The 26,907-nt window shown below is 39.3% G+C and overlaps 1 protein-coding gene across 1 annotated transcript in view; it reads right to left on the minus strand.

The window, feature by feature from the left end:
- Positions 1-3,265: 3,265 nt before the first annotated feature.
- Positions 3,266-26,907, minus strand: part of LOC135094269 (beta-1,3-galactosyltransferase 5-like) — a 29,227-nt gene continuing 5,585 nt past the window's right edge. The window contains exon 5 of the mRNA XM_063994251.1: positions 3,266-4,728. Within this exon, the coding sequence (XP_063850321.1) occupies positions 4,017-4,728 (712 nt within the window). The 3' untranslated portion in view covers positions 3,266-4,016. The remainder of the gene's footprint in view (positions 4,729-26,907) is intronic.

A 26,907-nucleotide genomic window follows, 5' to 3' on the forward strand; every position in this document is an offset into this window, starting at 1 on the left:
ACACACACACACACACACATATGGTGACTATTCTCCATAAGAGAGAGAGAGAGAGAGAGAGAGAGAGAGAGAGAGAGAGAGAGATTTGGTTCTATGGGTTTATATATTTACAGAATTTATAGGTAGTATTAAAACCAGGTTCAATAAGCTGAAGCTTTAGTAAGATCTGAATCTGTTTATATATATATATATATATATATATATATATATATATATATATATATATATATATATATATATATATATATATATATATATATATATATATATATATATATATATATAAGCAGGGGTCAGAATTGGAGCCAGCCGCTCTATGTATATTATAATTGATTTCTAACCATACTGTAAAATATATATACAATATTCATAACAGAAGAAAACATACATTCATAACACGGCGTCATGATAGACATAGGGCACATACGCTGGAATACTACTGACTGATTATTATTACAGGCGAAGAAAACAAAACAAATATAATAATCCGTATCAAGGAAGTACGACCGAAGAATTATGAAAAAAATATAGCAGAAACTAGAATTACATTGAGATAAGAATAGTGATAAATATAAGTACAATATTGTTAAAGTTGCTCATGTAAAACTGGAAAATAACTTAGGTGTGTAGCCTAAATATTTGCTGAATAGCATTTTCATTAATTTACTTTTAAAGCAATTGAAGTTAGTGTCAACATTCATGTATTGTGGTAGGATATTCCAGTTTCTGCTTGCTCTTGACAAAACACTGCTGGGCTCGTCGTGTCCTGCACACGTACGTAGATTGTGCGTTCTTTCGCGTTACATTATCCGGAAATAATATGAAACCAACGTCCAAAGGGAATGAGTATAAAGATTTGTGTACAAATAGATAAGTCTGCATGTATATAATATCAGGAAGTTTTAACAATTTAGTCTCTGAAAAAGCGTAAGATTTTTTTTTCCCCTGAATAATAAATGTGTGTGTGTTTTTTTTTTTTTTTTCTGAGTAACAAAGAAATTATCGATGAAAGCTTTATGAGCACCTCCCTATATTGCATGCCAATATGGAAGGTATGGATAGGTTAAAGTGAATCAAATATGACTTAAACAATCAGAAGTTAAATAGTATCTTAGTCTATATATTACACCTGTTCATAATGATACTTTAGATTTTACCAAGTCCACGTGATTTATCCATCTTATTTTCAGTTATTCTTAAAAACCTTAATTCAGAAACTTCATTTGATATGTGATTTTTTATTTTGACAGATTTGTGTACTGGCTGAGATGTAAAGGGAGTGGACACCATGAGATGTGTTATGTTAATATTTAAAGTTAAGTGGTTGTTCATGATCCAGTTGGACACGTCATTTAATACTGTACATGAGAAATATTTTGTAGACTATGTCCCTGGAAGAAAATAGTGATGTCATCTGCGAGGAGTAAAAATTTGAGTTTGTTGCTACTACGAGTGATATCAGTAATATATATTAAAAAGAGGATAGGTCCAAGAATTCAGCCTTGAGGTACCCCACGGTAAGAGAGAGAGAGAGAGAGAGAGAGAGAGAGAGAGAGAGAGAGAGAGAGAGAGAGAGAGAGAGAGAGAGAGAGAGAGAGAGAGAGAGAGAGAGAGAGAGTGGGGGGGAGAGGAGGAGGATGAGGAGGATGAGGAGGAGAAGGAGGAGGAGGAGGAATACAAAGGAAGATCAAGCAGCAACAAACGCTGAAGTCCTTATTTGGCTGTTTGGGTAACTATTTTACCTCTATTAGTGGAAGAGACAGGATAGCACAGAAGAAGGCTCCTTCCACCCCTTATTCATCCAGCTGAAGCTGATCGGAAAAAAAAAAAAATAGTACTATGTTGTATGGGGAAAAAAAAAAACGGAATTTGACAAGAAAGTATGAAAGAGATGATTTCTACTTCTATCTAATCTAATTTACATACAATTCCATTTTATTATTTTTATTAGTGTCATCTACTGACCTGAAATCTGATGAAGTGTGATACATTTTATACTAGATGACTATAGCAATGGGTTAGTTAGTCAGCAAGGACTCGATTCCTTATACCATTACTGTGACGGGGTCAGCAGTAATTCGTTGAGGAACCTAGCCATCACTAAGGTCTGTGTAATGTGATTAATTTTATTTGTTGCATATTAGTTTTTTTTTTTTTTCCTTGGTGAAATATACCCTCATCAGATGACAGATAGTATTGCACCGAAAGACGAAATATCCGCGGTGTGATTTTTATAAGAAGGGGAACAGTGACAAGCGGGAATTTGACATCAGATATTTATCAAGGCGATTTTTAATTGTTTCTGTTGTATTCGAGCTGACTACATTCGAGGACGATTCATTCCAGATATTTACGACACGGTTAGTGAAAAAATGACTTGCCTCATTTGTTACAAAACGCTAAGGTAGACTTGGGCATTGTGAACAAATTTTCTGGTTCAACGTTCACAAAACCCTTGAAGATTAAAAAAAAAAACTTCGATGAGGCCGCTTCTTATTCTGCGTTTAGTCAAGTTCCTTGAACCGATCTCCGTAAGATTTGTTTCCTAATTTCGGTATGATTTTCGTTGCCGTTAGCTATATATATATATATATATATATATATATATATATATATATATATATATATATATATATATATATATATATATATATATATATATATATATATATATATATTTTTTTTTTCGATGACCTTATAAATGCACACAATACTCAAGATAAGGGCGTATAAGCGAATTAAAAAGATTAAATATTACCATTTCTGATTTAAAAGTGAAAGTTCGATCAGTAAAAACAAAGAATTTATTAGCTGTTTTTTGCTACTTCCGTTATATGATTAGGAGGAGGAGGTAGAAAGAAAGGGGAAGGAGGGGGGATGAAAGAAGAAGAAGAAGAAGAAGAAGAGAGAGAGAGAGAGAGAGAGAGAGAGAGAGAGAGAGAGAGAGAGAGAGAGAGAGAGAGAGAGAGAGAGAGAGAGAGAGGGGGGGGGGGGGAGGGAGAGAGAGAGAGAGAGAGAGAGAGAGAGAGAGAGAGAGAGAGAGAGAGAGAGAGAGAGAGAGAGAGAGAGAGAGAGAGAGAGAGAGAGAAACGGAGGGAAGGGGGATGTGGGGGAAAGGCGCACAACCGGAAGGTGTGAATTGTTTTAGTTGATCCCCTTCCTTTAAGTCAACCGCCACCCTTTATGAAAACTTTTCCTTGCTGATAAGTTAATCCACCCAAGATTAGAAGGGGTGGAAGATTGAGTGGAAAAAAGACCTGCCCCGGGTCCATAATTTTTGTTCTTGACTTTCATACATTTAGCATAGAGGAAAGCAGCGTTATATGACTGAGACTGCTGAATTATTACGACTATTAAAGAGAGCCCGAGCGTCAGCATGCTTATTTCGTGTCGACATAAAATTCCTCATATGAAAGCCTAGAGAGCACGTAGAAGATTGGGGTTCTTCAGATGGCTACAAGAACCTTCTTATCTAAGGACATATATTGTATACAAAGTGGCCATATTCATTTGTTCAGGAATTTATTATGCATACAATAAGCAGCCTTCTAAAGAAAAAAATAAAGAAATTGCCAGAACACGTTTTCCCTTAATGTGTGTTGTGGTGTTGTCGATAATCACGCCTTTAAAGACCGCCCCAATAAAAAAAAGTCTATAATACTTTCGCTAATACATGAAATATGTACCACCACTAGTGGATGACCCATCTCTAAAAACACGAAAATATATATTTTTTCAAGCATAAAGGTGCCCCTCCTCTCTACAGTAAACAATTTAGAGACTAGTCTTGACTAGCAGGCTACATTAATACTCTAATTATCTATCCGTTATATCAAAGTTTTTGTTCTTGTCTGTTCTTGTCTTGTCTTTAACTAATTAGCTAAAGTCAAGGAATTTGCATTATTTTATATAGAAATACTGAATCTTTGGTCTCCTGTTGTGGTCGATGAAGGTAATTTCTGCCGTATGACACCTCTTATGTTGCTATATGGTTACGGCAACAGACTGATGGAAACCTAAAGTAAAGGAATAGCTTGATTATAATTCACAATTTTATCCCACAGAATGTAGTGTGATGCGTTCCTGGCTTTTGGGCTAATCATACTGAATACAGTTGTACCATTCCACAAAATTTCACTTACATCAGAGGCATGAAAATAAAATCTACCTTTCAAGTCTACATATTCGGCCATATGATGCAAAGCAAGGATCCCGGTAAAGTACACGTCTTCCATTACGAATGGGTGTGTTTTATTGGCATCAGTGAAAACTTTTCTGACCATATTGGAAGAGATAGCATAGGCAGGACCCAGACAATAGGGAGGGTAGATGCTGTGTTGGTACTCTTGCGATGATACGGCCCACTTTTGCGGGCAATTTTTGCCCTTACGACACACCCACAGGAAACGATTCAAAAAGCAAACAAAACCTGCCTGCGTGTGGTTAGCTACAATATTCCTAAGCGCAAAGGGATTGACAAATATATCCTCGTCACTCTTTAGGAGCCAGGAGGCCCCCGGGCAGTAAGTCTTAGTCCAGTGTAAAATTGTTAACGTCTTCAGCGTCAGGTTGCGGTACGAGTCAATAAAGTTCACTTGAATGATATCGTGATAGGTTTGGCTTTCCTCTTCAATGAGTTGTTGGTATTGAATGTTGTTGGTGACGCCCAAGACGAAGACAGTCATCATACCAGTGCTTTCTGCTGCTGCCCTATTGCCCCACGTGTTTCTGTTTCGCCGCCACCAAAGGAAAGAATAAAAAGAATGAAGTGATATAAGAAATACATGATTCATAGTAAATATTATCATGCTCAGCTAATCATCGACTAAAATTTATTTCAAATGCACGATAGTGTGTGTGTGTGTGTGTGTGTGTGTGTGTGTGTGTGTGTGTGTGTGTGTGTGTGTGTGTGTGTGTAAGCGGAGTTGGGTGGGCGATTATAGTGGTGTTTTCGTCTGTATGGACACACAAACAGCAATAAACCTTAGATTATTGACATTTCAAAAGAAGTACTGGAAACAAACTCCAAGTTGCTAGGCTAATCAAACTTTAGCAAGAATCTTGGGTCTCATTTCTGAAATAGTTCAACTTACATCTACACGTAAGGCAAATATGGGTAGGGAATTCCAGAGTTTATGCGTAAATGGGGTGATATAATATATTTGAGTAATATGTATAGAATAAATATTGAGAGTAAATGGAGAGCCCATCGGGGAAGGGCTCCGGTTAAACATGCAATAAGCAAGTTCATGAGAGCAGTAACATGGAAATAACGTTACAAGAGAGGAATCGCAATTGAGAGAGAGAGAGAGAGAGAGAGAGAGAGAGAGAGAGAGAGAGAGAGAGAGAGAGAGAGAGAGAGAGAGAGAGAGAGAGAGAGAGAGAGAGAGAGAGAGAGAGAGAGAGAGTTGAAAATCTAGTTATAGATGTTTAGTATTGTTCTACATCGCAAGAGAAAAACGCTGAGAAGTGTTTATCAGGAGGAGGCAGTAGGCACCTGCCGAAACGATAATTACTCCCAGTGAAGCACTGGATCAGGGGATGCTGTGAACTTAACATTAAACCCAGCTATGACCTCACTGAACGTTTCCCTTTGCGTCTCACAACACAAGGAGGCAGTCACAGCCTGCCCTCTAAAGACAACTCTCTTCCTCCACACAAAACTACAAGCATCTAATAACACACACACACTTCACTCAAAATTTCAAAATTATCATGTCGACTCCTACACCAGCCTCGGAGTCCCAATCTGGGGAGGGGACCACAAATGTCCCCAGGTCGGACTGCCCTTCTGACAACGACACTAAGTGTCTTGACACCCACCTCAACTTATTCTTCATTAACTTCTGCAACATTCGCGGTCTAAGATCTAATTTTCAATCTGTAGAACACCACCTCTCTTGTAAACCTCATCTTCTTTTCCTCACTGAAACTCAGATGTCTGAGGCAACTGACAGTAGCCCCTTTTCTGTTGCCTACTACTTTCACTATCCTCATTTTCAATCCAAAGCTGGATATTGCGTTTATTGGTGCAACACCCTACTCGTATTCCTGACCGTCTTGGAGATACGCCCAACATTCTTGACCTTTTTCTGACCTCTAATCCTTCTGCTTATTCTGTCACCCTTTCCTCTCCGTTGGGCTCCTCCGATCACAATCTCATATCTTTATCTTTTCCTATCACTCCGATCCCTCCTCAAGATCCCCCTAAGCGAAGGTGCCTCTGGCGTTTTGCCTCTGCTAGTTGGGGGGACCTGAGGAGGTATTTTGCAGATTTTCCTTGGAATGACTACTGCTTCCGTGTCAGAGACCCGTGTGTGTGCTGAGCGCATAACAGAGGTGATAGTGTCTGGCATGGAGGCGTACATTCCTCACTCTTTTTCTCATCCTAAACCTTCTAAACCTTGGTTTAACACAGCTTGTTCTCGTGCTATACATGAAAGAGAGGTGGCCCACAAAAGGTACTTAAGCCCTCCATCACCAGAATCTCATGCACTTTATATTTCTGCACGGAACTATGCCAAGTCTGTTCTCCAACTAGCCAAAAACTCCTTCATTAACAGAAAATGTCAAAACCTTTCAAGATCTAACTCCCCTCGTGATTTCTGGCATCTAGCCAAAAATATCTCCAATAACTTTGCTTCTTCTTCTTTCCCTCCTCTACTTCAACTAGATGGCACCACTGCTATCACATCTATTTCTAAAGCTGAACTCTTTGCTCAAACCTTTGCTAAAAACTCTACCTTGGACGATTCTGGGCTTGTTCCTCCCTCTCCTCCACCCTCTGACTACTTCATGCCACCTATTAAAATTCTTCGCAATGATGTTTTCCATACCCTCGCTGGCCGAAACCCTCGGAAGGCTTATGGACCTGATAGGGTCCCTCCTATTGTTCTCCGAAACTGTGCCTCCGTGCTTCCACCTTGCCTAGTCAAACTCTTTCAGCTCTGTCTGTCAACATCTACCTTTCCTTCTTGCTGGAAGTTTGCCTACATTCAACCTGTTCCTAAAAAGGGTGACCGCTCTAATCCCTCAAACTACCGTCCTATTGCTTTAATTTCCTGCTTATCTAAAGTTTTTGAATCTATCCTCAACAGGAAGATTCTTAAACATCTATCACTTCACAACCTTCTATCTTATCGCCAGTATGGGTTCCATCAAGGCCGCTCTACTGGTGATCTTCTGGCTCTCCTTACTGAGTCTTGGTCATCCTATTTTAGAGATTTTGGTGAAACTTTTGCTGTTGCCTTGGACATATCAAAAGCCTTTGATAGAGTCTGGCACAAAGCTTTGATTTCCAAACTACCCTCCTACGGTTTCTATCCTTCTCTCTGTAACTTCATCTCAAGTTTCCTTTGTGACCGTTCTATTGCTGCTGTGGTAGACGGTCACTGTTCTTCTCCTAAATCTATTAACAGTGGTGTTCCTCAGGGTTCTGTCCTGTCACCCACTCTCTTCTTATTATTCATTAATGATCTTCTAAACCAAACTTCTTGTCCTATCCACTCCTACGCTGATGATACCACCCTGCACTTTTCCACGTCTTTTCATAGACGTCCAACCCTTCAGGAGGTAAACATATCACGCAGGGAAGCCACAGAACGCCTGACTTCTGATCTTCCTAAAATTTCTGATTGGGACAGAGCAAACTTGTTATTGTTCAATGCCTCAAAAACTCAATTCCTCCATCTATCAACTCGACACAACCTTCCAGACAACTATCCCCTCTTCATCAATGACACTCAACTGTCCCCCTCTTCTACACTGAACATCCTCGGTCTGTCCTTTACTTATAATCTGAACTGGAAACTTCACATCTCATCTCTAGCTAAAACAGCTTCTATAAAGTTAGGTGTTCTGAGACGTCTCCGCCAGTTTTTCTCACCCCCCCCAGCTGCTAACTCTGTACAAGGACCTTATCCGTTTATGTATGGAGTATGCTTCACATGTCTGGGGGGGTTCCACTCATACTGCTCTTCTAGACAGGGTGGAATCAAAAGCTTTTCGTCTCATCAACTCCTCTCCTCTAACTGACTGTCTTCAGCCTCTCTCTCACCGCCGCAATGTTGCATATCTAGCTGTCTTCTACCGCTATTTTCATGCTAACTGCTCTTCTGATCTTGCTAACTGCATGCCTCCCCTCCTTCCGCGCCCTCGCTGCACAAGACTTTCTTCTTTCTCTCACCCCTATTCTGTCCACCTCTCTAACGCAAGAGTTAACCAATATTCTCAATCATTCATCCCTTTCTCTGGAAAACTCTGGAACTCCCTGCCTGCTTCTGTATTTCCACCTTCCTATGACTTGAATTCCTTCAAGAGGGAGGTTTCAAGACACTTATCCACCAATTTTTGACCACTGCTTTGACCCTTTTATGGGACTTTCATTTCAGTGGGCATTTTTTTTTATTAGATTCTTGTTGCCCTTGGCCAGTATCCTTCCTACATAAAAAAAAAAAAAAATGTGCACAACAATTTAACCTGCTCTCCCGCCCACGCTCTTGAATCTTCCGAGTTTTCCACCATCTGGCTACGACTACAGAGTCACTCTCAAACTAAATTTATCTGTGTTGTATACCTCTCACCTAACTCATCTGACTATGAGAAATTCTTTGACTAGTTAACTTCCAGAGTGGAGCACATTCTGACTCTCTTCCCTTTTGCAGAGATCTCCATTCTTGGAGACTTCAATGTTCACCATCTGCTTTGGCTTTCCTCTCCCTTCACTGATCATTCTGGTGAACTAGCCTTCAACTTTGCTATCCTCCACGATCTAGAGCAATTGGTGCAACACCCTACTCGTATTCCTGACCATCTTGGAGATACGCCCAACATTCTTGACCTTTTCCCGACCTCTAATCCTTCTGCTTATGCTGTCACCCTTTCTTCTCCGTTGGGCTCCTCCGACTACAATCTCATATCTGTATCTTGTCCTATCGCTCCAATCCCTCCTCAGGATCCCCTGTAAAAGAAGGTGTGTCTGCTGTTTTGCCTTTGCTAGTTGAGGGGACCTGAGGAGGTATTTTGCTGATTTTCCTTGGAATGACTACTGCTTTGTGTGCCGAGGTGGTACTGTCTGGCATGGAGTCGTACATTCCTCACTTTTTCTCGACCTAAACGTTGGTTTAATCTTAGTAAAACCTTGGTTTAACACAGCCTGTTTTCGTGCTATACATGAAAGAGAGGTGGCCCACAAAAGGTACTTAAGCCTTCCATCACCAGAATCTCATGCACTTTATATTTCTGCACGGAACCATGCCAAGTTTGTTTTCCAACTACCCAAAAACTCCTTCATTAACAGAAAGTATCAAAATCTTTCAAGATCTAACTCACCTCGTGACTTCTGGCATCTAGCCAAAAATATCTCCAATAACTTTGTTTCTTCTTCTTTCCCTCCTTTATTTCAACCAGATGGCACCATTGCTATCACATCTATTTCTAAAGCTGAACTCTTCGCTCAAACCTTTGCTAAAAGCTCTACCTTGGACGATTCTGGGCTTGTTCCTCCCTCTCCTCCACCCTCTGACTACTTCATGCCACGTATTAAAATTCTTTGCAATGATGTTTTCCATGCCCTCGCTGGCCTAAACCCTCAGAAGGCTTATGGACCTGATGGAGTCCCTCCTATTGTTCTTCGAAACTGTGCCTCCGTGCTTGCACCTTGCCTAGTCAAACTCTTTCAGCTCTGTCTGTCAACATCTATCTTTCCTTCTTGCTGGAAGTTTGCCTACATTCAGCCTGTTCCTAAAAAAGGGTGACCGTTCTAATCCCTCAAACTACCGTCCTATTGCTCTAATTTCCTGCCTATCTAAAGTTTTAGAATCTATCCGCAACAGGAAGATTCTTAAACATCTATCACTTCACAACCTTGTATCTGATCGCCAGTATGGGTTCCGTCAGGGCCGCTCTACTGGTGATCTTCTGGCTTTCCTCACTGAGTCTTGGTCATCCTCTTTTAGAGATTTTGGTGAAACTTTTGCTGTTGGACATATCAAAAGCTTATGATAGAGTCTGGCACAAAGCTTTGATTTCCAAACTACCCTCCTACGGCTTCTATCCTTCTCTCTGTAACTTCATCTTAAGTTTCCTTTCCGACCGTTCTATTGCTGCTTTGGTAGACGATCACTGTTCTTCTCCTAAATCTATTAACAGTAGTCTTCCTCAGAGTTCTGTCCTCTCACCCACTCTCTTCTTCTTATTCATCAATGACCTTCTAAACCAAACTTCTTGTCCTATCCACTCCTACACTGATGATACCACCCTGCACTTTTCCACGTCTTTTCATGGACATCCAACCCTTCAGGAAGTAAATATTTCACGGAGGGAAGCCGCAGAAGGCCTCACTTCTGATCTTTCTAAAATTTCTGATTGGGGCAGAGCAAACTTGGTGCTGTTCAATGCCTCAAAAACTCAATTCCTCCATCTGTTAACTCGACACAACCTTCCAGACAACTATCCCCTCTTCTTCAATGACACTCAACTGTCCCCCTCTTCTACACTGAACATCCTCGGTCTGTCTGTCTCGGTCTGTTCCACTCATACCGCTTTTCTAGGCAGGGTGGAATCAAAAGCTTTTCGTCTCATCAACTCCTTTCGTCTAACTAACTGTCTTTACCCTCTCTCTCATCGCCGGAATGTTGCATCTCTAGCTGTCTTTTACCGCTATTTTCATGCTAACTGCTCTTGTGATCTTGCTAACTGCATGGCTCCCCTCCTCCCGCGATCTTGCTGCACAAGACTTTCTTCTTTCTCACTCCTATTCTGTCCACCTCTCTAATGCAAGACTTAACTAGTATTCTCAATCATTCATCCCTTTTTCTCATAAATTATGGAACTCCATGCCTGCTTCTGTATTTCCACCTTCCTATGACTTGAATTCCTTCAAGAAGGAGGTTTCAAAACACTTATCCTTCAGTTTTTGACTACCGCTTTGGACCCTTTTATGGGATTGGCATCTCAGTGAGCTCTTTTTTTTTTTATTGGATTTTTGTTGCCCTTGACCAGTGTCCCTCCTACATAAAAAATAAATAAATAAATAAATAAATAAATAAATAAATAAATAAAGGAAGTGGAAGGCTAAGGGTCCTGGGCAGTGTCAAAACAAGATGAGTGCTGAACCAACGTTTTGGGGCTTTAGGATTAAAGAAAGTGTGTATCCCTCCGTGCCATAAACAATCACGCTCTATAAGATGAGATACAGCGCTGTCATGGAAGCAGGAGACATTTCAATATTACTGGAATACTATCTCTAAGATCTTCCCGCTTAACAGAGACGTGATGCTGGAAACATTCACTGTTTACTTGCTGTAGAGGCAACACTTTAGCGATATATGAGAGGGTGTAGGAATAAGACTATGATCGAGGGGAGTCTGACAAAAAGTGCAGTTTGACAGAATATGCAGAATGATTGGCCCTACAGAAATGTTCAAGAATACTGGGTGTCTTTCCAAGATGGTCATAAATACTAGTATACTGCTGCAACAATTGCTGTAAGTCATAGATTGTACCATTTTCGAAGCCTTGTTTACCAAGGAGGAGGCAGTAGACACCTGCCCAAACGATAATTACTCCCAGTAAGGTCTAAAGCACTAGATCAGGGGGTGGTGTGAATTTATCATTAAACCCTGCTGTGATCTCACTGAACGTTTCCCTTTATGTCTTACAGTACAAGGGGACAGTCACAGCCTGCCCTCTAAAAACTCTCTTCCTTTACACAAAACTACCTAATTACACACACACCTTTCACTCAAAATTCAAAATCAATATGGCGACTCCTACACCAGCCTTGGAGTCCCCATCTGGAGAGGGGACCACAAATGTTCTCAGGTCGGACTGCTCTTCTGGTATCGACCTTAAATTTCTTGATACCCTATTAACTTTTTTTCATTAACTTCTGCAACATTCGTGGTCTTACATCTAATTTTCAATTTGTAGAACACCACCTCTCGTATATTAAATTTCATCTTTTCCTCATTGAAACACAAATGTCTGAGGCAAATGACAATAGCCCCTTTTCTGTTCCCTCCTACTTTATCTTAATTTTCAATCCAAAGCCGGATGTGGCATCTATGTGCGCAACGACTTAACTTGCTCTCGTGCCCACGCTCCTGAATCTTCCGAGTTTTCTACTCTCTGGCTACGACTACAGAGTCAGTGTCAAACTAAATTTATCTGTGCTGTATACCTCTCACCCAACCCCTCTAACCATAAAAAATTCTGTGACTATTTAACTTCCAAAGCGGAGCAAATTCCCTTTTGCAAAGATCTCCCTTCTTGGAAGTTTCAATGTTCATCACAAGCTTTGGTGACCATCCTTGTGAACTAGCTTTAAATTTGCTATCCTCCACGACCTAGAGCAACTGGTGGCCGTCTTGAAGGTACGCCCAACATTCTTGACCTTTTCCTAACCTCTAATCCTTCTGCTTGTGCTATTACCCTATCTTCTCCATTGGGCTAATCCAATCACAATCTCATATCTGTAATCTGTCTTATCACTTCAATATCTCTTCAAAGTGGAGGTGCCTGTCACGTCTTGCCTCTGTTAATTTGGGGGACCTGAGGAGGTATTATGCAGATTTTCCTTGGAATGACTAATGCTTCTGTGTTGGGTACCCGTCTCTGTGTCCTGAGCGCATAACAAAGGTGACAGTGTCTGACATGGAGGCGTACATTCCTCACTCTTTCTCTTAACCTAAACTTCCAAACATTGGTTTATTTCAGCCTGTTCCCGTGCTTTACAAGATAGGGAGGTGGCCCACAAAAAGTACTTCAGCCTTCCATCACCTGAATATCATTGGTTTTATATTTTTGCCTGGAATCATGCGAAGTCTGTTTTCCAACTAGCCAAAAAAGTCTTTCATTAAGAGAAAGTGTCAAAATCTTTGAAGATGTAACTCCCCTCGTGACCTCTGACACCTAACCCAAAACATCTCCAATAACTTTGCTTCTTCACCCACAGAACACCTGATTTCTGATCTCTTTAAAATTTGTGATTGGGGCAGAGCAAACTTAGTATAGTTCCATGCCTCAGTAACTCAATTCCTCCATCTATTAACAACACAACGTTCCAGACAACTATCCCCTCTTCTTCAATGCTACTCAACTGTCCACCTCTTCTACACTGAACGTACTTGGTCTGTCTTTTACTTATAATCTAAACTGGAAACTTCACACCTCATCTCTAGTTAAACCAGCTTCTATGAAGTTAGGTGTTCTGAGTCGTCTCCGGCAATTTTTCTCATCCTTCCCCCCCGGAATATTGCATCTCTTGCTATCTTCTACCGCTATTTACATAATAACTACTCATCTGATCTCGCTAACTGCCTGCTTCCTCTCCTGCGGCCTCACTGCACAGGACTTTCTTCTTTCATCTCTATTCTGTCCATTTCTCTAATGCAAGAGTTAACCAGTATTTTCAATAATTCATTCCTTTCTCTGCTAATCTCTGGAAGTCCCTGCCTGCTTCTGTATTTCTTCCTTCCTATGACTTGAACTCTTTCAAGAAGGAGGTTTTGAAGAAACTTATCCTTCAATTTTCGATAATTGTCTTGACATTTCTTTTGGGACTGGCACCTAAGTTGGATTTTTTTTTTTACTCTTTTTTGTTTCCTTTGGCCAGTGACCCTCTTATGTAAAAAAAGAAAAAAAAATAAATAAATAAATAGATATATAAAAAAAAATCATTGAAAACGATGAAAACCGGCAAGTGGTGGTAAACAAGATTTCCAAACATGGATGTTTCTGCAAGAAGGAAGTGGGTTTTTGCTGCGCTTAGAACGTAAAATAACCTATGAATATTACATAGTAAGAATGAATGAAAATATTCGAAGAGCAGATAGATGCTGTAAGAAATTGACATTAAAGTCTCAGCCATATAGAAAAAAAAAAAAAACCCTTAAGTAATAAAATCATGGGGAGGAGAGTAATAAAATCATGGGGAGGAGAGTAAGTCATAGGTTTACGTACATGGAAACATCTACCTTGGATGATTCAGGCTTGTTCGTCCCTCTCCTTCATCCTGCGATGATTTCCATAGTTACAACTAAGAATCTTCCTAATTATTTATTTATTTATTTATTTTTATTTATTTATTTATTTATTATTATTATTATTATTATTATTATTTTTTTTTTTCATCCTCACGCTGGCCTTAAGGAGACCGTCCAGGCAATTCTTTAGTATCGGTATATGATTTTTTTTTAATATGATAAATATGCACTTGTGTAACACATCTTAGCATGTTTTCAGATCTTCATTTCTATTTGTTTTGCGTAAAAATTTAGTTTTTATTTATTTATTTATTTATTTATTCTTTTCTTTTCTTTCTTTTTTTTTTTTTTTTTTTTTTTTGCTAAATTTTAACTTGATATAAATCCTTTATCCAGTGATTTGCATTGGTGGAAGAAATTACCAGATACATTGCATAACTCACCATCGAACTATCAAGGCACATTTTTTAATTTGTCTTCATAAGTGATTTTTTTTTTTTGGGGGGGGTGGTCAACCGAAATGTTTGCTGGTAATTGCTGAAAATTGCGAAATAATTTAGAGAAATCTCTTGAAGAGAATAAATTTTTTAGTCCCCCTTTACAATGATGCATCATTCATTAACATCTGTTCCAATAGTAGCGTAGTAGTTTCGAGAAAAAAAATATTTATTTATCTATTTATTTATTTTTTATTTAGAAAATGAGATTTAAAAGTCCGTGTTTAAATACTTCTTTCTCTTTAGATCGCAGCGCCACAGTGCATGCATCCACACGTGGTACACTTATCCCGCCGTCCCTTTACACCACAGTCACGTCGCTCTATAATTTTTGGAACGTTATACGGCATTGTTGGGATCTTGTCCTTCCTCTTTTTTTTTTTTTTTTTTTTTTTCAAAGGTACTAATCGCTTGAAAACGAGGGTGTCAGGAGGCACCACCTCCCTCATTGTCGCTAGACTTACAAGTCATTAGAAGCCTCCTGGCTGGTGGTCACTGCTATAGGATGATAGCTTCTTGGCCTTGGAAGACAACATGGCTGTCCATTTTCTGCGTCTCGATTCAGGGAGTAACGTGTCCACTTCTGGCCTTTATGGAGATAACTTAGGCCTTTGAGAGGGAGTAAGCAGTGTGCCGCCATGACCTAAGAAGAGGCCAGTTTGCCATTCCATACCAGAAATACATATGTATGGAAATTATCAATGGAAAGATGACATGATGTTTGCATGCGTCACACCCACGACAGGAGGGGCTATTTAGCCATAACTTTTTTATATATTTTTGTGTATTTCTTTAATCACGTGATGGCGGGAGAGTTCACGAACAGAAAGAATTTTTATTCTAAATATTTCGATTTTTTTTTTTCTATGGACGGTCTCCTTAACCCTCGGAAGTGTTATGGACCTGATGGGGCCCTCTTATTGTTCTTCGAAACTGTGCCTCCATGCTTGGACCTTGCCCAGTGAAATTCTACCTATTCCGTCTATCGACACAACAATATATCTAATCGCCACTGTGGGTTCCGTCATGGCCGCTGTACTAGTGATCTGGCTTACCTTACTGCATGATGATTGTCGTGTTTTAGGGAATTTGGTGAAACTTTAGCTGTTCCCGTAGACGTGTCAAAAGTATTTGATAGTCTGGCACAACTACCCTCATACAACTCCTATTCTTCACTCTGGAGCTTCATGTCAACTTTGGTTTCTAATCGTTCAACTGATACTCTGTTGTAACCCAAGAACCAAGAAGAAATTAAGCACGTAAGAAGGATGAATGAAACATGAATGAAGAAATAAAGAAGGAAGTAAGAAATAGAAAGAATAAATGAGGGAAGAAGACGATAAACACGAAAGCAGGTACTAAGATTACAAGAACTTATCACCACCCTGACAGATGAGAGGACGGAACAGAGACAAGTTACACAGAGCTGTCAGACCAGACAGACCAGAGAGGGTCAAGATGGACAAGGCGCCTGTCACGGTAGCACAAGACCCAGACGCTTCCCTCAGGTGGCAAATGAGGGAACCCTCTGTAGGAGAGGTGCTCCAAATATATTGAATAAAGCAGAAACCAGGACAGGTCTAGCAAGCCACTGAGAAAATTGCTCAAGACGCTCAAGCTGAGGATCGGAAAAGACCGACACACTTGATAACGACCAATTACGGATTGAACGTAGGGAAGAGGATGATCAAGGTAGCAACATTGAATGTTTCAACCATGAAGGAAAGAAATATTGATATTTTAGGATGCTATGTAATAAGAATGAAACATGAAGGAAGCAAAACATAACCATATTATCATCTGGAACGGGAAAGAGGATTCAATGTGTGGCGTTGCATTTATTATTACTCCTGAAGTGGTAAAAAGAATAACAATAACGAGGGAAAAACGAGAGCTTTCATTTTTGATGTCAAGTTTTTAAATGTGTAGAGTTTATTTACTACTGTTGTTCCATTGTGTTTTATTTCAGTTATATGAGGTGCAATTCCAAGTCTGTGCATCTTTAAGCCGAGTAATTTTCCATTACTGCTTAGTTCTATGACTTCGTTATCTATATCAAGGTTTCGTGATTTGTGTTGTGCTAGGGGGATTATCTTAAAATTTTCTTCGTTAGTTTTTTATCTTCCAATGTTTTTCGTAATTGTTTATTCTAGTTATTTTTCTTTCAACCTCGTCTCTCATCATGTACTTGGACTTGCTTTAACTTGCGTCACATTATCAGCGTATATGGTATCGAGGCACAGAGGACCGGCAACACACTGGGTATAAGGTAGGTGACAGTACACTGCCCAGTGGTACACCACTCTGTATATGTATGTCACTATATATGGTCACTATATTTGTTACCAATGTGTATTTTTGCTATTTGATTGCCTTGAAAGGTACAGCGTATGCTTTCTTATGGTGTTGGTACGTTCAAGTTTAGTACTTAATATTACATTCCGTTGTGCCACATCTTGTCAAAGGCTCTTTCTACGTCACGTAATACTAATGTAGTTTGCTGTTTGTTGTTTAGTGTATTGGTGATCGTTTTATAAGCAATTTCTATTGCAGTGTTGGTGCCTCTCTCTGGTCGGAGTTGATGTTGCCTATCTTTGAGTGTTTTTTTTTTTTTTTTTTTTTTTCAAGTGAGGAAAGCACTTTGAGTGTTTTTTTTTTTTTTTTTTTCCAGTGAGAAAAGCGTTTAGTCTTCTTAGTGTTATTTTTTCAAGGATTTTTCCTGGGGATTTCTATAAGAGATATTGGCCTGTAATTTATAGGGTTACTAGGTGACTTGTTTTCCTTTGGTATGAATCTTATAATGGACTTCTTTAATGTTTTCAGGAAATAACCGGCTGCAATTGAGGCATTGTAGATGTTTGTTAGCATATTAATTGATTTATCTCGGTAATTCTGCATTACTATTTTATTTGTTTTTGAGATTCCTGGTGCTTTATTCTTAGCTTGTATAACGATCTTTTTTTTTTTTTTATATCACCTGCTGTTACAAGTCTAGTATAGTGATCATTGTTATTTATTAGGTGTAGATTTACTGTTGGCGTTGTGTTGATTTAGTTATATGTAATTGTTGACATGTATATTGTTGTTTCTATCAAAGTTATCTCTTTTGCAGGAGTTATTTTGAAGATGTCTTCCCAGGTTCTTTTCATTAAGTCACATTTTTCATTGTCTGTATAATACTTTCTATCCACATTATCCTATAAGTAGTTGTTTTGCTTTGTTGCTGTGCCTCTTAATTTATTTATTTTACACCAGAAAGTTTTTGTATCTTTGCTTTCCCAGTTTTTGTTAAACTTTTTCCTGCAGTTTTCCCTAATTTCTTGTCTAATGTATTTATATTTTCTGTAGTTGTTACATGTCCAACTGTTCCTATCTGCTTTTTATTTTAATGTTAGGTATTCGTTTTGCAGTTCCTTTATTTGCAGGGTAATTTCTAAGTCATATATTCTGTTATTTTTACTTTTTAGTATGCTTTCTTCCATTGCTTTATTTTTATTATTTTTTTTTTCAAGTATGTTAACTCAGTTTTCTGTTTCTTCTATTTGTGTTACGCTGTAATCTTGAAATTTTCTGTTTTTTTTTTTTTTTTTTATTAGGTCTAAAATGTTCCCAATTGGCTTTGTTATAGTTATACGTTTTTTTTTTTTTTTTTTTTTTTTTAATGATAGGATTTGTTGCTATTTTAAAAATTACTGGAATGTGGTCTGAACTAGTGACATTTTCCAGGTTCACTGTATGTGTTCAAGAAGTGTTGTTTATTTGCAAGTATTTTATCTGGGCTGGTAGCTGTGTCTTGCCTTAGGTATGTGGGATAGTGTGGACCGAGATGTATTAAATTTCCTGTGTTGATTAGTTGTGCCAAGCTTCTTCCTACTGTGTTGTTATTAGTGTGTGATGTATTTACGTCCCTTAGTATGTTGGTGGGTATATTATTGTTTATTAATTTGTAGAAGTCAGGGTATAGGAGGGATGGCCTTCTGGGTGGTAGATAAGTGCTAGGAATTATGCTTGGTCCTAGTATGGTATTAATTTCAAGTGCAAGTACATCTGTTATAAATTCATCATGCATTTTATGAGGTATTGTTGTTTTAACTAATAATGCACTTCCATCATTTGCCTCTTGTGTAGTATTTATTTTGTGTGTTGTGTAGCCTAAAATTTTAAGTGCATCTCTGTCTATGAGACCATGGGTGTTTAAAAGTGCAATATCTGGCTTGACATCTAATATATTTAATGTAATTGATTGTTTATTAGTATGCCAGTGTTGGAAATGATATTGCACTACGCTGACTGTATTCATGCGCTAGTTTTACGATGCCTGGATTCCCTTTTTTTTTTTTTTTCTAGTGATGGTCTGTCCTGCACTATTCCAAACCTAATTTTCCTGAAAAATGTCCTGACTAACTGTTTTCCAACATCCCCGCATCTCTACTTTATTTTCCTCTATTAAGTTCATGAGGTATTCTCCAGTATATTGTGTACATGTCCATGTACATTTATATTGATTTTTGTGTATTCCCGCCACTAGGTCCTGTAGAGTAAACGTGTCCGCTGGCCAGCCCCTCTCTTGGGTTGTATAAATGGAAAGTCTAATGTTTTTTGCTTTTGCCTGAAATATTTCTTCTACCAAATTTTTTTTTTTATTTCTTTATTCAATTCTCTGTGTGATATCGATGCTTCCACTGGTTTTGCTGTTCCTAAAGTTTTTCTTGGTTCCACCGGTGGTGTGTATGTTGTGTATTGTGGCGTGTAGGTGGCGTCTTCACTGAGCAGTTGTGTGGTATGATTGTGTGTTTTGGTGGGTTCTGTGTCGTCTTGTGGGATTTTGATTTCTGGGAATTCATTCAGCTTTAGTGTTTTTGTTTAGTACTTCTCCATAAGTGCCAAGGTTTTGTGTTTTTATAGTGGGCATGTTGGATGCATGTTTGAATTTTCAGCATTTCTTCTCGTAGGTGTGCGTATGTGGGGAGTGGTGCATGGTTGTTGATTTTTAGGACAGCATATGTGGAGTTGCTTTTTCTCTCTCTGCTTTTCTCTTGTTCTTAAGAATTTCTTTTCTCAAAGGACACTTCATTGCGCAGGTACCGTGGGAGTGGCTGGAGGCGCTGTGTGGCCCAGTATTTATTCAGTGGCCCGCGGGGTCATCCTCGGTCGCAAGCGTCGCTCATCGGCTGGCTGCACGCTGTTGCTGGACTCATTATCCGGCGGCTGTGATTGGTTGTTTCTTTTCATGCCTGGCAGGGCCTGAAGGTCGTTGGCATGTACGTTGAGTTCAGGGCTGAATTCTTTCATGTACAAGGCTTCTAGTACTGCGAGGTGCCTTGCATCTGTACACACGTCCACAATTTTGGTATTCTCTTCTAGATATTGTCTTGTGATCTTGATGCCGTGTTTCTGCTGTAAGAGTTTCTTTAGGGCTTCAGATCTTAGATGGCAGGTGAGGCGTCGAGGAAGCTTCGTTGTCGTCATGTCGATGTAGGATGAAGGGAGGGCTTCACGGCTCCCTCGGTTACAAGTGAACCTCTTTCCATTATGTTTTTGAACAGTATGGAGTATATTTGAAGATAATTTTTTCTTTCGGGGTCAGTGGGCTTCACGCTTCTTTTCATTATTTGTGTGATGATCCTCTCTTCTTCGTTGTATGCCGTAGAGAAGAAGGAACGGTAAAATACGCTTTTGTCAAGTTTTCTTGTATTTTCGGAGGAGCTGGGGCTATGCCACTTATCAATGATCTTGGTGAGGTGGACGTTATTCTTTTCACTAAAGCCGCTTTTAATCAATACTTGCGTTTCCCTTTCTATTTCTTTATGCACTTGCTGCCAGGTACTGCAGTGTATGAGTGCCTTGCGGATGTACTCGTATGCACCGATGGTAGAATCCTTGTATCGTCAGGATATTCGCCTCTTCCGTTAAGGCAGTGATTAGTGGGCTTGGTGTATAGTTCTGTATTAAAGGAATCTTGCTGCTGTTTTACAAGGACGTCTCGGAAGGGCATGGCACCGTTTACACTGTGCTCTATGATAAAGATAAGACCAGAGGTTTCTTCGAGGCAGCGCTTTAGTTGTACGGCGCCATCTTCGTTCTTGGTCTTGATAAATGTGTCATCTATATATCGGTATTTATAAAGACCATGTTTTAAAGACAATTTCTTGTCCATATACAATATATATATATATATATATATATATATATATATATATATATATATATATATATATATATATATATATATATATATATATATATATATAATCACACACACACACACACACACACACACACGTACGAGGTGCGTTCATAAAGTATCCGACATTTTTATTTTTATTTCTCGCGAAAACTAATGGAGCGTAGGTGAAATCCTTTGGGTAGGTGCCACCACCACTCATGAGCGTGCGTGGAAAGTTTCACGGCAGTAGGCTGCGTCAGTTCCGAGCTGGTAAGATCAGAGTGAAGAAGTGTTGTGCACGCTTAACGGATTTTCACTCCGCCTGCAATATTACTGAACGCATCGAGCAGAGATATTGTATCAAGTTTTGCCAGACGCTTGGTGATTCACAAGGTTAAACCATTCAGAAGATTTAGCAGGTCTTTGGTGATGACGCTATGGGCCAACACAAATCAGGGTTTGGTACAGATAGCTGCACCTCAATGGGAAGCGAGGCACGGTCAGGCAGGCTATCCGCAAGCCAGACCGAGGAGCTGATTGAGAAAATCCGGCGACTAGTGATGGAAGACCGTCTTGTAACAATCCAAGAAATCGTGTACGAAGTGGTTATAAGCACAGGATCAGCGCATTCAACTGTAACAGATGCATGGAAATCTCTCAGGATATGCTGGACAGTGCAAACCACGACTCAGACTTCATGAAGACCATCAAAACTGATGATGGCACATGGGATTTATGGTTACGACCCAGAAACCAAATTCTAGTCCTCCCAGTGGAAGTATGCAACATCACCAAGACCCAAAAAAGTACTGTCGGTTCACAGTAATGTTAAGTACTGTTGATTTGTTTCTTTGACTCTTGCGGTATTGTGCATCATGAATACGCACCACTAGGCCAAACAATAAATAGAGAGTGCTATCTGAGGTTCTACGTCGCCAATGGAATGTTGTGTGTCGGAAGCTGCCAAACATGTGGGCAGCGAGGAACTAGCAACTTCATCACGATCTGCCCATCTGATCCACTGCTTCCTGGCCAAGAACAACACACTACTTGTCCGACATGCTCCCTACTCTCCAGACTTAACTCTGTGTGCCTTCTGGCTCTTCCCCAAACTGAAAATCACACTGAAAGGGATTCGGTTTGATTCAAGAGAATAAATTATGCAACAAATGACTACGCAGCTTCACAGTAATACAGAAAATTAATTCCAAAGGTGTTACCAGCAGTGGCACAAACGCTGGGACAAGTGTGTGTAATCCAAAGGGGAGTATTTTGAAGGTGATTAAATAACATTTGTGAAATGTAAGTGTAAATGTATGTAGTGCAATTCAACCTGTCCCTAAAAAGGGTGACCGTTCTAATCCCTCAAACTACCGTCCTATTGCTTTAATTTCCGGCCAATCTAAAATTTTTGAATCTATCCTCAACAGAAAGATTCTTAAACATCTATCACTTCATAACCTATCTGATCGCCAGTATGGGTTCCGTCAAAGCCGCTCCACTGGTGATCTGGCTTTCCTTACTGAGTCTTGGTCATCCTCTTTTAGAGATTTTGGTGAAACTTTTGCTGTTGCCTTGGACATATCAAAAGCTTTTGATAGAGTCTGGCACAAAGCTTTGATTTCCAAACTACCCTCCTACGGTTTCTATTCTCTGTAACTTTATCTCAAGTTTCCTTTCTGACCGTTCTATTGCTGTTGTGGTAGACGGTCACTATTCCTCTCCTAAATCTATTAACAGTGGTGTTCCTCAGGGTTCTGTCCTGTCACCCACTCTCTTCTTATTATTTATTAATCATCTTTTAAACCAAACTTCTTGTCCTATCCACTCCTACGCTGATGATACCACCCTGCACTTTTTCACGTCTTTTCATAGACGTCCAACCCTTCAGGAAGTAAACATTTCACGCAGGGAAGCCACAGAACGCTTGACTTATGATCTTCCTAAAATTTCTGATTGGGACAAAGCAAACTTGGTATTGTTCAGTGCCTCAAAAACTCAATTCTTCCATCTATCAACTCGACACAACCTTCCCGACAACTATCCCTCTTCTTCAATGACACTTAACTGTCCCCCTCTTCTACACTGAACATCCTCGGTCTATCCTTTACTTATAATCTGAACTGGAAACTTCACATCTCATCTCTAGCTAAAACAGCTTCTATGAAGTTAGGTGTTCTGAGACGTCTCCGCCAGTTTTTCTCACCAACCCCCAAGCTGCTAACTCTGTACAAGGGCCTTATCCGTCCATGTACGGAGTATGCTTCACATGTCTGGGGAGGTTCCACTCATACTGTTCTTCTAGACAGGGTGGAATCAAAAGCTTTTCATCTCATCAACTCCTCTCCTCTAACTGACTTTCTTCAGCTTCTCTCTCATCGCCGCAGTGTTGCATCTCTAGCTGTCTGCTACCGCTATTTTCATGCCAGTTGCTCTTCTGATCTTGCCAACTGCATGCCTCCCCTCCTTCCGCGGCCTCCCTGCACAAGAGTTTCTTCATTCTCTCACCCCTATTCTGTCCACCTCTCTAATGCAAGAGTTAACCAGTATTCGCAATCATTCGTCCCTTTCTCTGGTAAACTCTGGAACTCCCTGCCTGCTTCTGTATTTCCATCTTCCTATGACTTGAATTCCTTCAAGAAGTAGGTTTCAAGACACTTATTCATCAATTTTTGACCACTGCTTTGACCCTTTTATGGGACTGGCATTTCAGTGGGCATTGTTTTTATTAGATTTTTGTTGCCCTTGGCCAGTGTCCTTCCTACATAAAAAAAAAAAAAAAAATCACCACCCTACACTCACGCATCTTACCATAACAAAGATCAGCTGATCTTAATCAGCAGCTGATCTGATCAGCTGCTTAAGTGTCCTTCCTACATAAAAAAAAAAAAAAAATCACCACCCTACACTCACGCATCTTACCATAACAAAGATCAGCTGATCTTAATCAGCAGCTGATCTGATCAGCTGTTTAAGTGTAAGCACAACACGCTTCCTCTTTTCTTGAACTTTAGGCATGATGAAGGCGTCAGGCGATAAACAGTGCACACGTGGGACTGAGTTACTGAGTAAACACAGTGCAGTGGGCCGCGGGTGGCGCGAAGCAGTGCGCTCTGGTGGCGAGGGGACAAAGTATGCCTTGCGCGGGAATTTTAATCGATTTTATGAGTACACATTGATTTTTTATTGATTTTAAAGCTCTGGGAAAAATGTGCCGGATACTTGAAGCTGCTGGATACTCGAATGCCGGATGAGAGGGATTTTACTGTATTCTGTTCTTTTCAGCCTCCTCGCTCTCATACATTATCGCCTCCTTTTTCTCCGCCTCAAATAACTCCACCTTCTTACCCTCCTCAAGCCTCTTGAGGTCTTTAACCTCCGTGCCTCGGTTCCAACTCAAACCTCACTTCCCCACCCACTCACTCCTTCATGGACGCAAGGAGGGTCAGTGAAATTGAAGAGCCGGTGCAAGGAATTAACTATGTAACAAAATTTCACTTTTGTCTTGTCCTTGACCCCAAACCATAATTTTCCAGTTATTTGCATCTAAACAAAATAGAAAGAAAAAAAATAATTTTGATCCTAAAACTTTGCTTTTGTGGTTAGAACAATTAATTTACATTTTTGCCTTATTTCATTATAGTGTGGGTTACTATTGGTTTTCATGTCAGGCAGACTTGCAAAATCTCATTTTTTTTATCTAATTGCTTTTGAAATGTTGCAAATAAGTTAAAACAATGAAAGAAAAATATAAAATGTATTAGTTTTTTTTATTTTAATAAGATCATTCTTGAACTGACCAGATCTAAAAAGAAATTTCTCATATTTATAAGAATTTACCTACATTTCAGAAATCTCAAATCTTCCAAAATGTTCTACCAGACACTTTTAGAAGTTTTTAGAACATTTTACAACATTCTATTCAATGTAAACACTTCCAGAATATTCTAGAATACAACATAAATATCTAGAAGTATAAAAAATTTTCTAGAATCTACAAGAATTTTCTAGAATGATTAAGAACATTCTACAGTAGGTTCAAGAATATTCTAGAAAGATTGAGAGCATTCTGGAACACATTCTAGAAAGACTAAGAATATTCTAGAGTACTGCTTGACAGTATAAAAGTAAGGGCTTGCAGACCTGAGAAGACACATCACAAGAGGTGAAATGACATCAAGAGGCTGCAATCATTCTTCAGATGCATTTTGCTACATATGTGGTCAATTTATCAAAACAAGAGCAAAGAAGTAAAGAAGTTCTCTGTGATATCTGAAAAAAAAAATAAATAATTGTGAAATTTAGCTATTTTCGGGCAAAAAATCATTCTAAAAGCCATAAAAGCAAAGTGTGAGAGGAATAATGGACATTTTCTGTTGTTTTGCAATGAAAATTTGGAAAACAACATTTGCTTGTCAAAGACAAAAATCGTGTTACATAGTGTTATCTCGAATTATAGACGAATGACACTCACAAGCAGACTCCTATAGACGCCAGTCCTACTTACATAGACAGGGGCTACTGCCTTGTATACTCATTTAATATTAATTTTACTAAAAGGATCCTCTAACATTTATTCCAAGTTATTCTCTTAGCCTCTCTCTGTCTCGCTCTCGTGCGCCTTACTCCTGACGTGTCTAAGCAGCAAATAAGGTTGGGTACAAAGATAGACGCAACTCGCACGCACTTACAAGCAATGGCTAACGAATCATTTGATGAGGGGGAAGTGGGGGAAGGACGGGAAGGGACGGAGAGGTGAAAGCAGCCAGCCGCGCCGCCCGACATCCTCCACTGAGCGCATAAACTTACTATTAAAAGACTATAAGGTTAAAAAAAAATGACTGTGCGCGCATTAGGGAGAGTGAGTAGGATCTAACACTTGCCTAGGAGGGCAATTCTTTTACTATATCATGTAATGATTAAAGCTCTGGGAGGCAAGTGTTATGTTATGAGAGGCGAATAGAAAGAGAGAAAGAACAAGAAGATGAGAAGATAGTGGAACGAAGAAGAGGACAAACAGAGAGAAAGGGAAAGGGGATAAGCGATGTATGATCACCCCCCGTAATATATATATATATATATATATATATATATATATATATATATATATATATATATATATATATATATATATATATATATACACACACACACACACACACACACACACACACACACACACACACACACACACACACACACACACACTCACAGGGTGTAACGCGAGTTCCTGCAAATACTGGAAGAGGTGAAAGAACGTGTAATTCGTGTAAGTAGAAAATATTCTATACATATATGAATTTTAAGGCTTTATTTAGCTGTCAGAAGAGTTGAAAATGTATGCGGTACTATGCGTGCAGCTATGAGGTGACGGACAGACGGTTGCAATGTCGCAGCCTCGGAAGTGTTACTTGCTCAAATTACGAATGGTTTACGAATATATATATATATATATATATATATATATATATATATATATATATATATATATATATATATATATATATATATATATATATATATATTTTTTTTTTGTAGGCCGTGGAATACTACAGTATCCCGTAACAAGAGAAATGGTATTAAAAAGCATGTAATTTACCGATAAGTATTACACGACAACATTATTGGGGTGATTAAAAGTTCTCCTGTAAAATGCTACGTGGCATCATCAGAGCGAGAGAGGGAGGGGAGAGCGAGCTCCAGCGACCTTGAAAACAGCTGAGTGATGATGCCACGTATCATTTTACAGAAGTACTTTTAATCACCGCAATAATGTTGTCATGTAATGCTTATTGGTAAATTACATAATTTTTAACACCATTTGTCTTGTTATAAGATGCTGTTATATTTCACAGCCTGCAAAAAATAAGATTAAACCATTCGTAATTTGAGCAAATGGCACCTGCTAGGCTCCGACAATGCAACTGTCTGTCCTTCACCTCATAGCTACACGAATAGTTTTGCTGATTTTCCTTGGAATGACTACTGCTTCCGTGTCAGAGACCCGTCTTTGTGTGCTGAGCGCATAACAGAGGTGATAGTGTCTGGCATGGAGGAGTACATTCCTCACTCTTTTTCTCGTCCTAAACCTTCTAAACCTTGGTTTAACACAGCTTGTTCTCGTGCTATACATGATAGAGAGGTGGCCCACAAAAGGTACTTAAGCCTTCCATCACCAGAATCTCATGCACTTTATATTTCTGCCCGGAACCATGCCAAGTCTGTTCTCCAACTAGCCAAAAACTCCTTCATTAACAGA

This window comes from Scylla paramamosain, chromosome 45 (genome assembly GCF_035594125.1).
Source record: "Scylla paramamosain isolate STU-SP2022 chromosome 45, ASM3559412v1, whole genome shotgun sequence".
Classification (NCBI taxonomy): domain Eukaryota; kingdom Metazoa; phylum Arthropoda; class Malacostraca; order Decapoda; family Portunidae; genus Scylla; species Scylla paramamosain.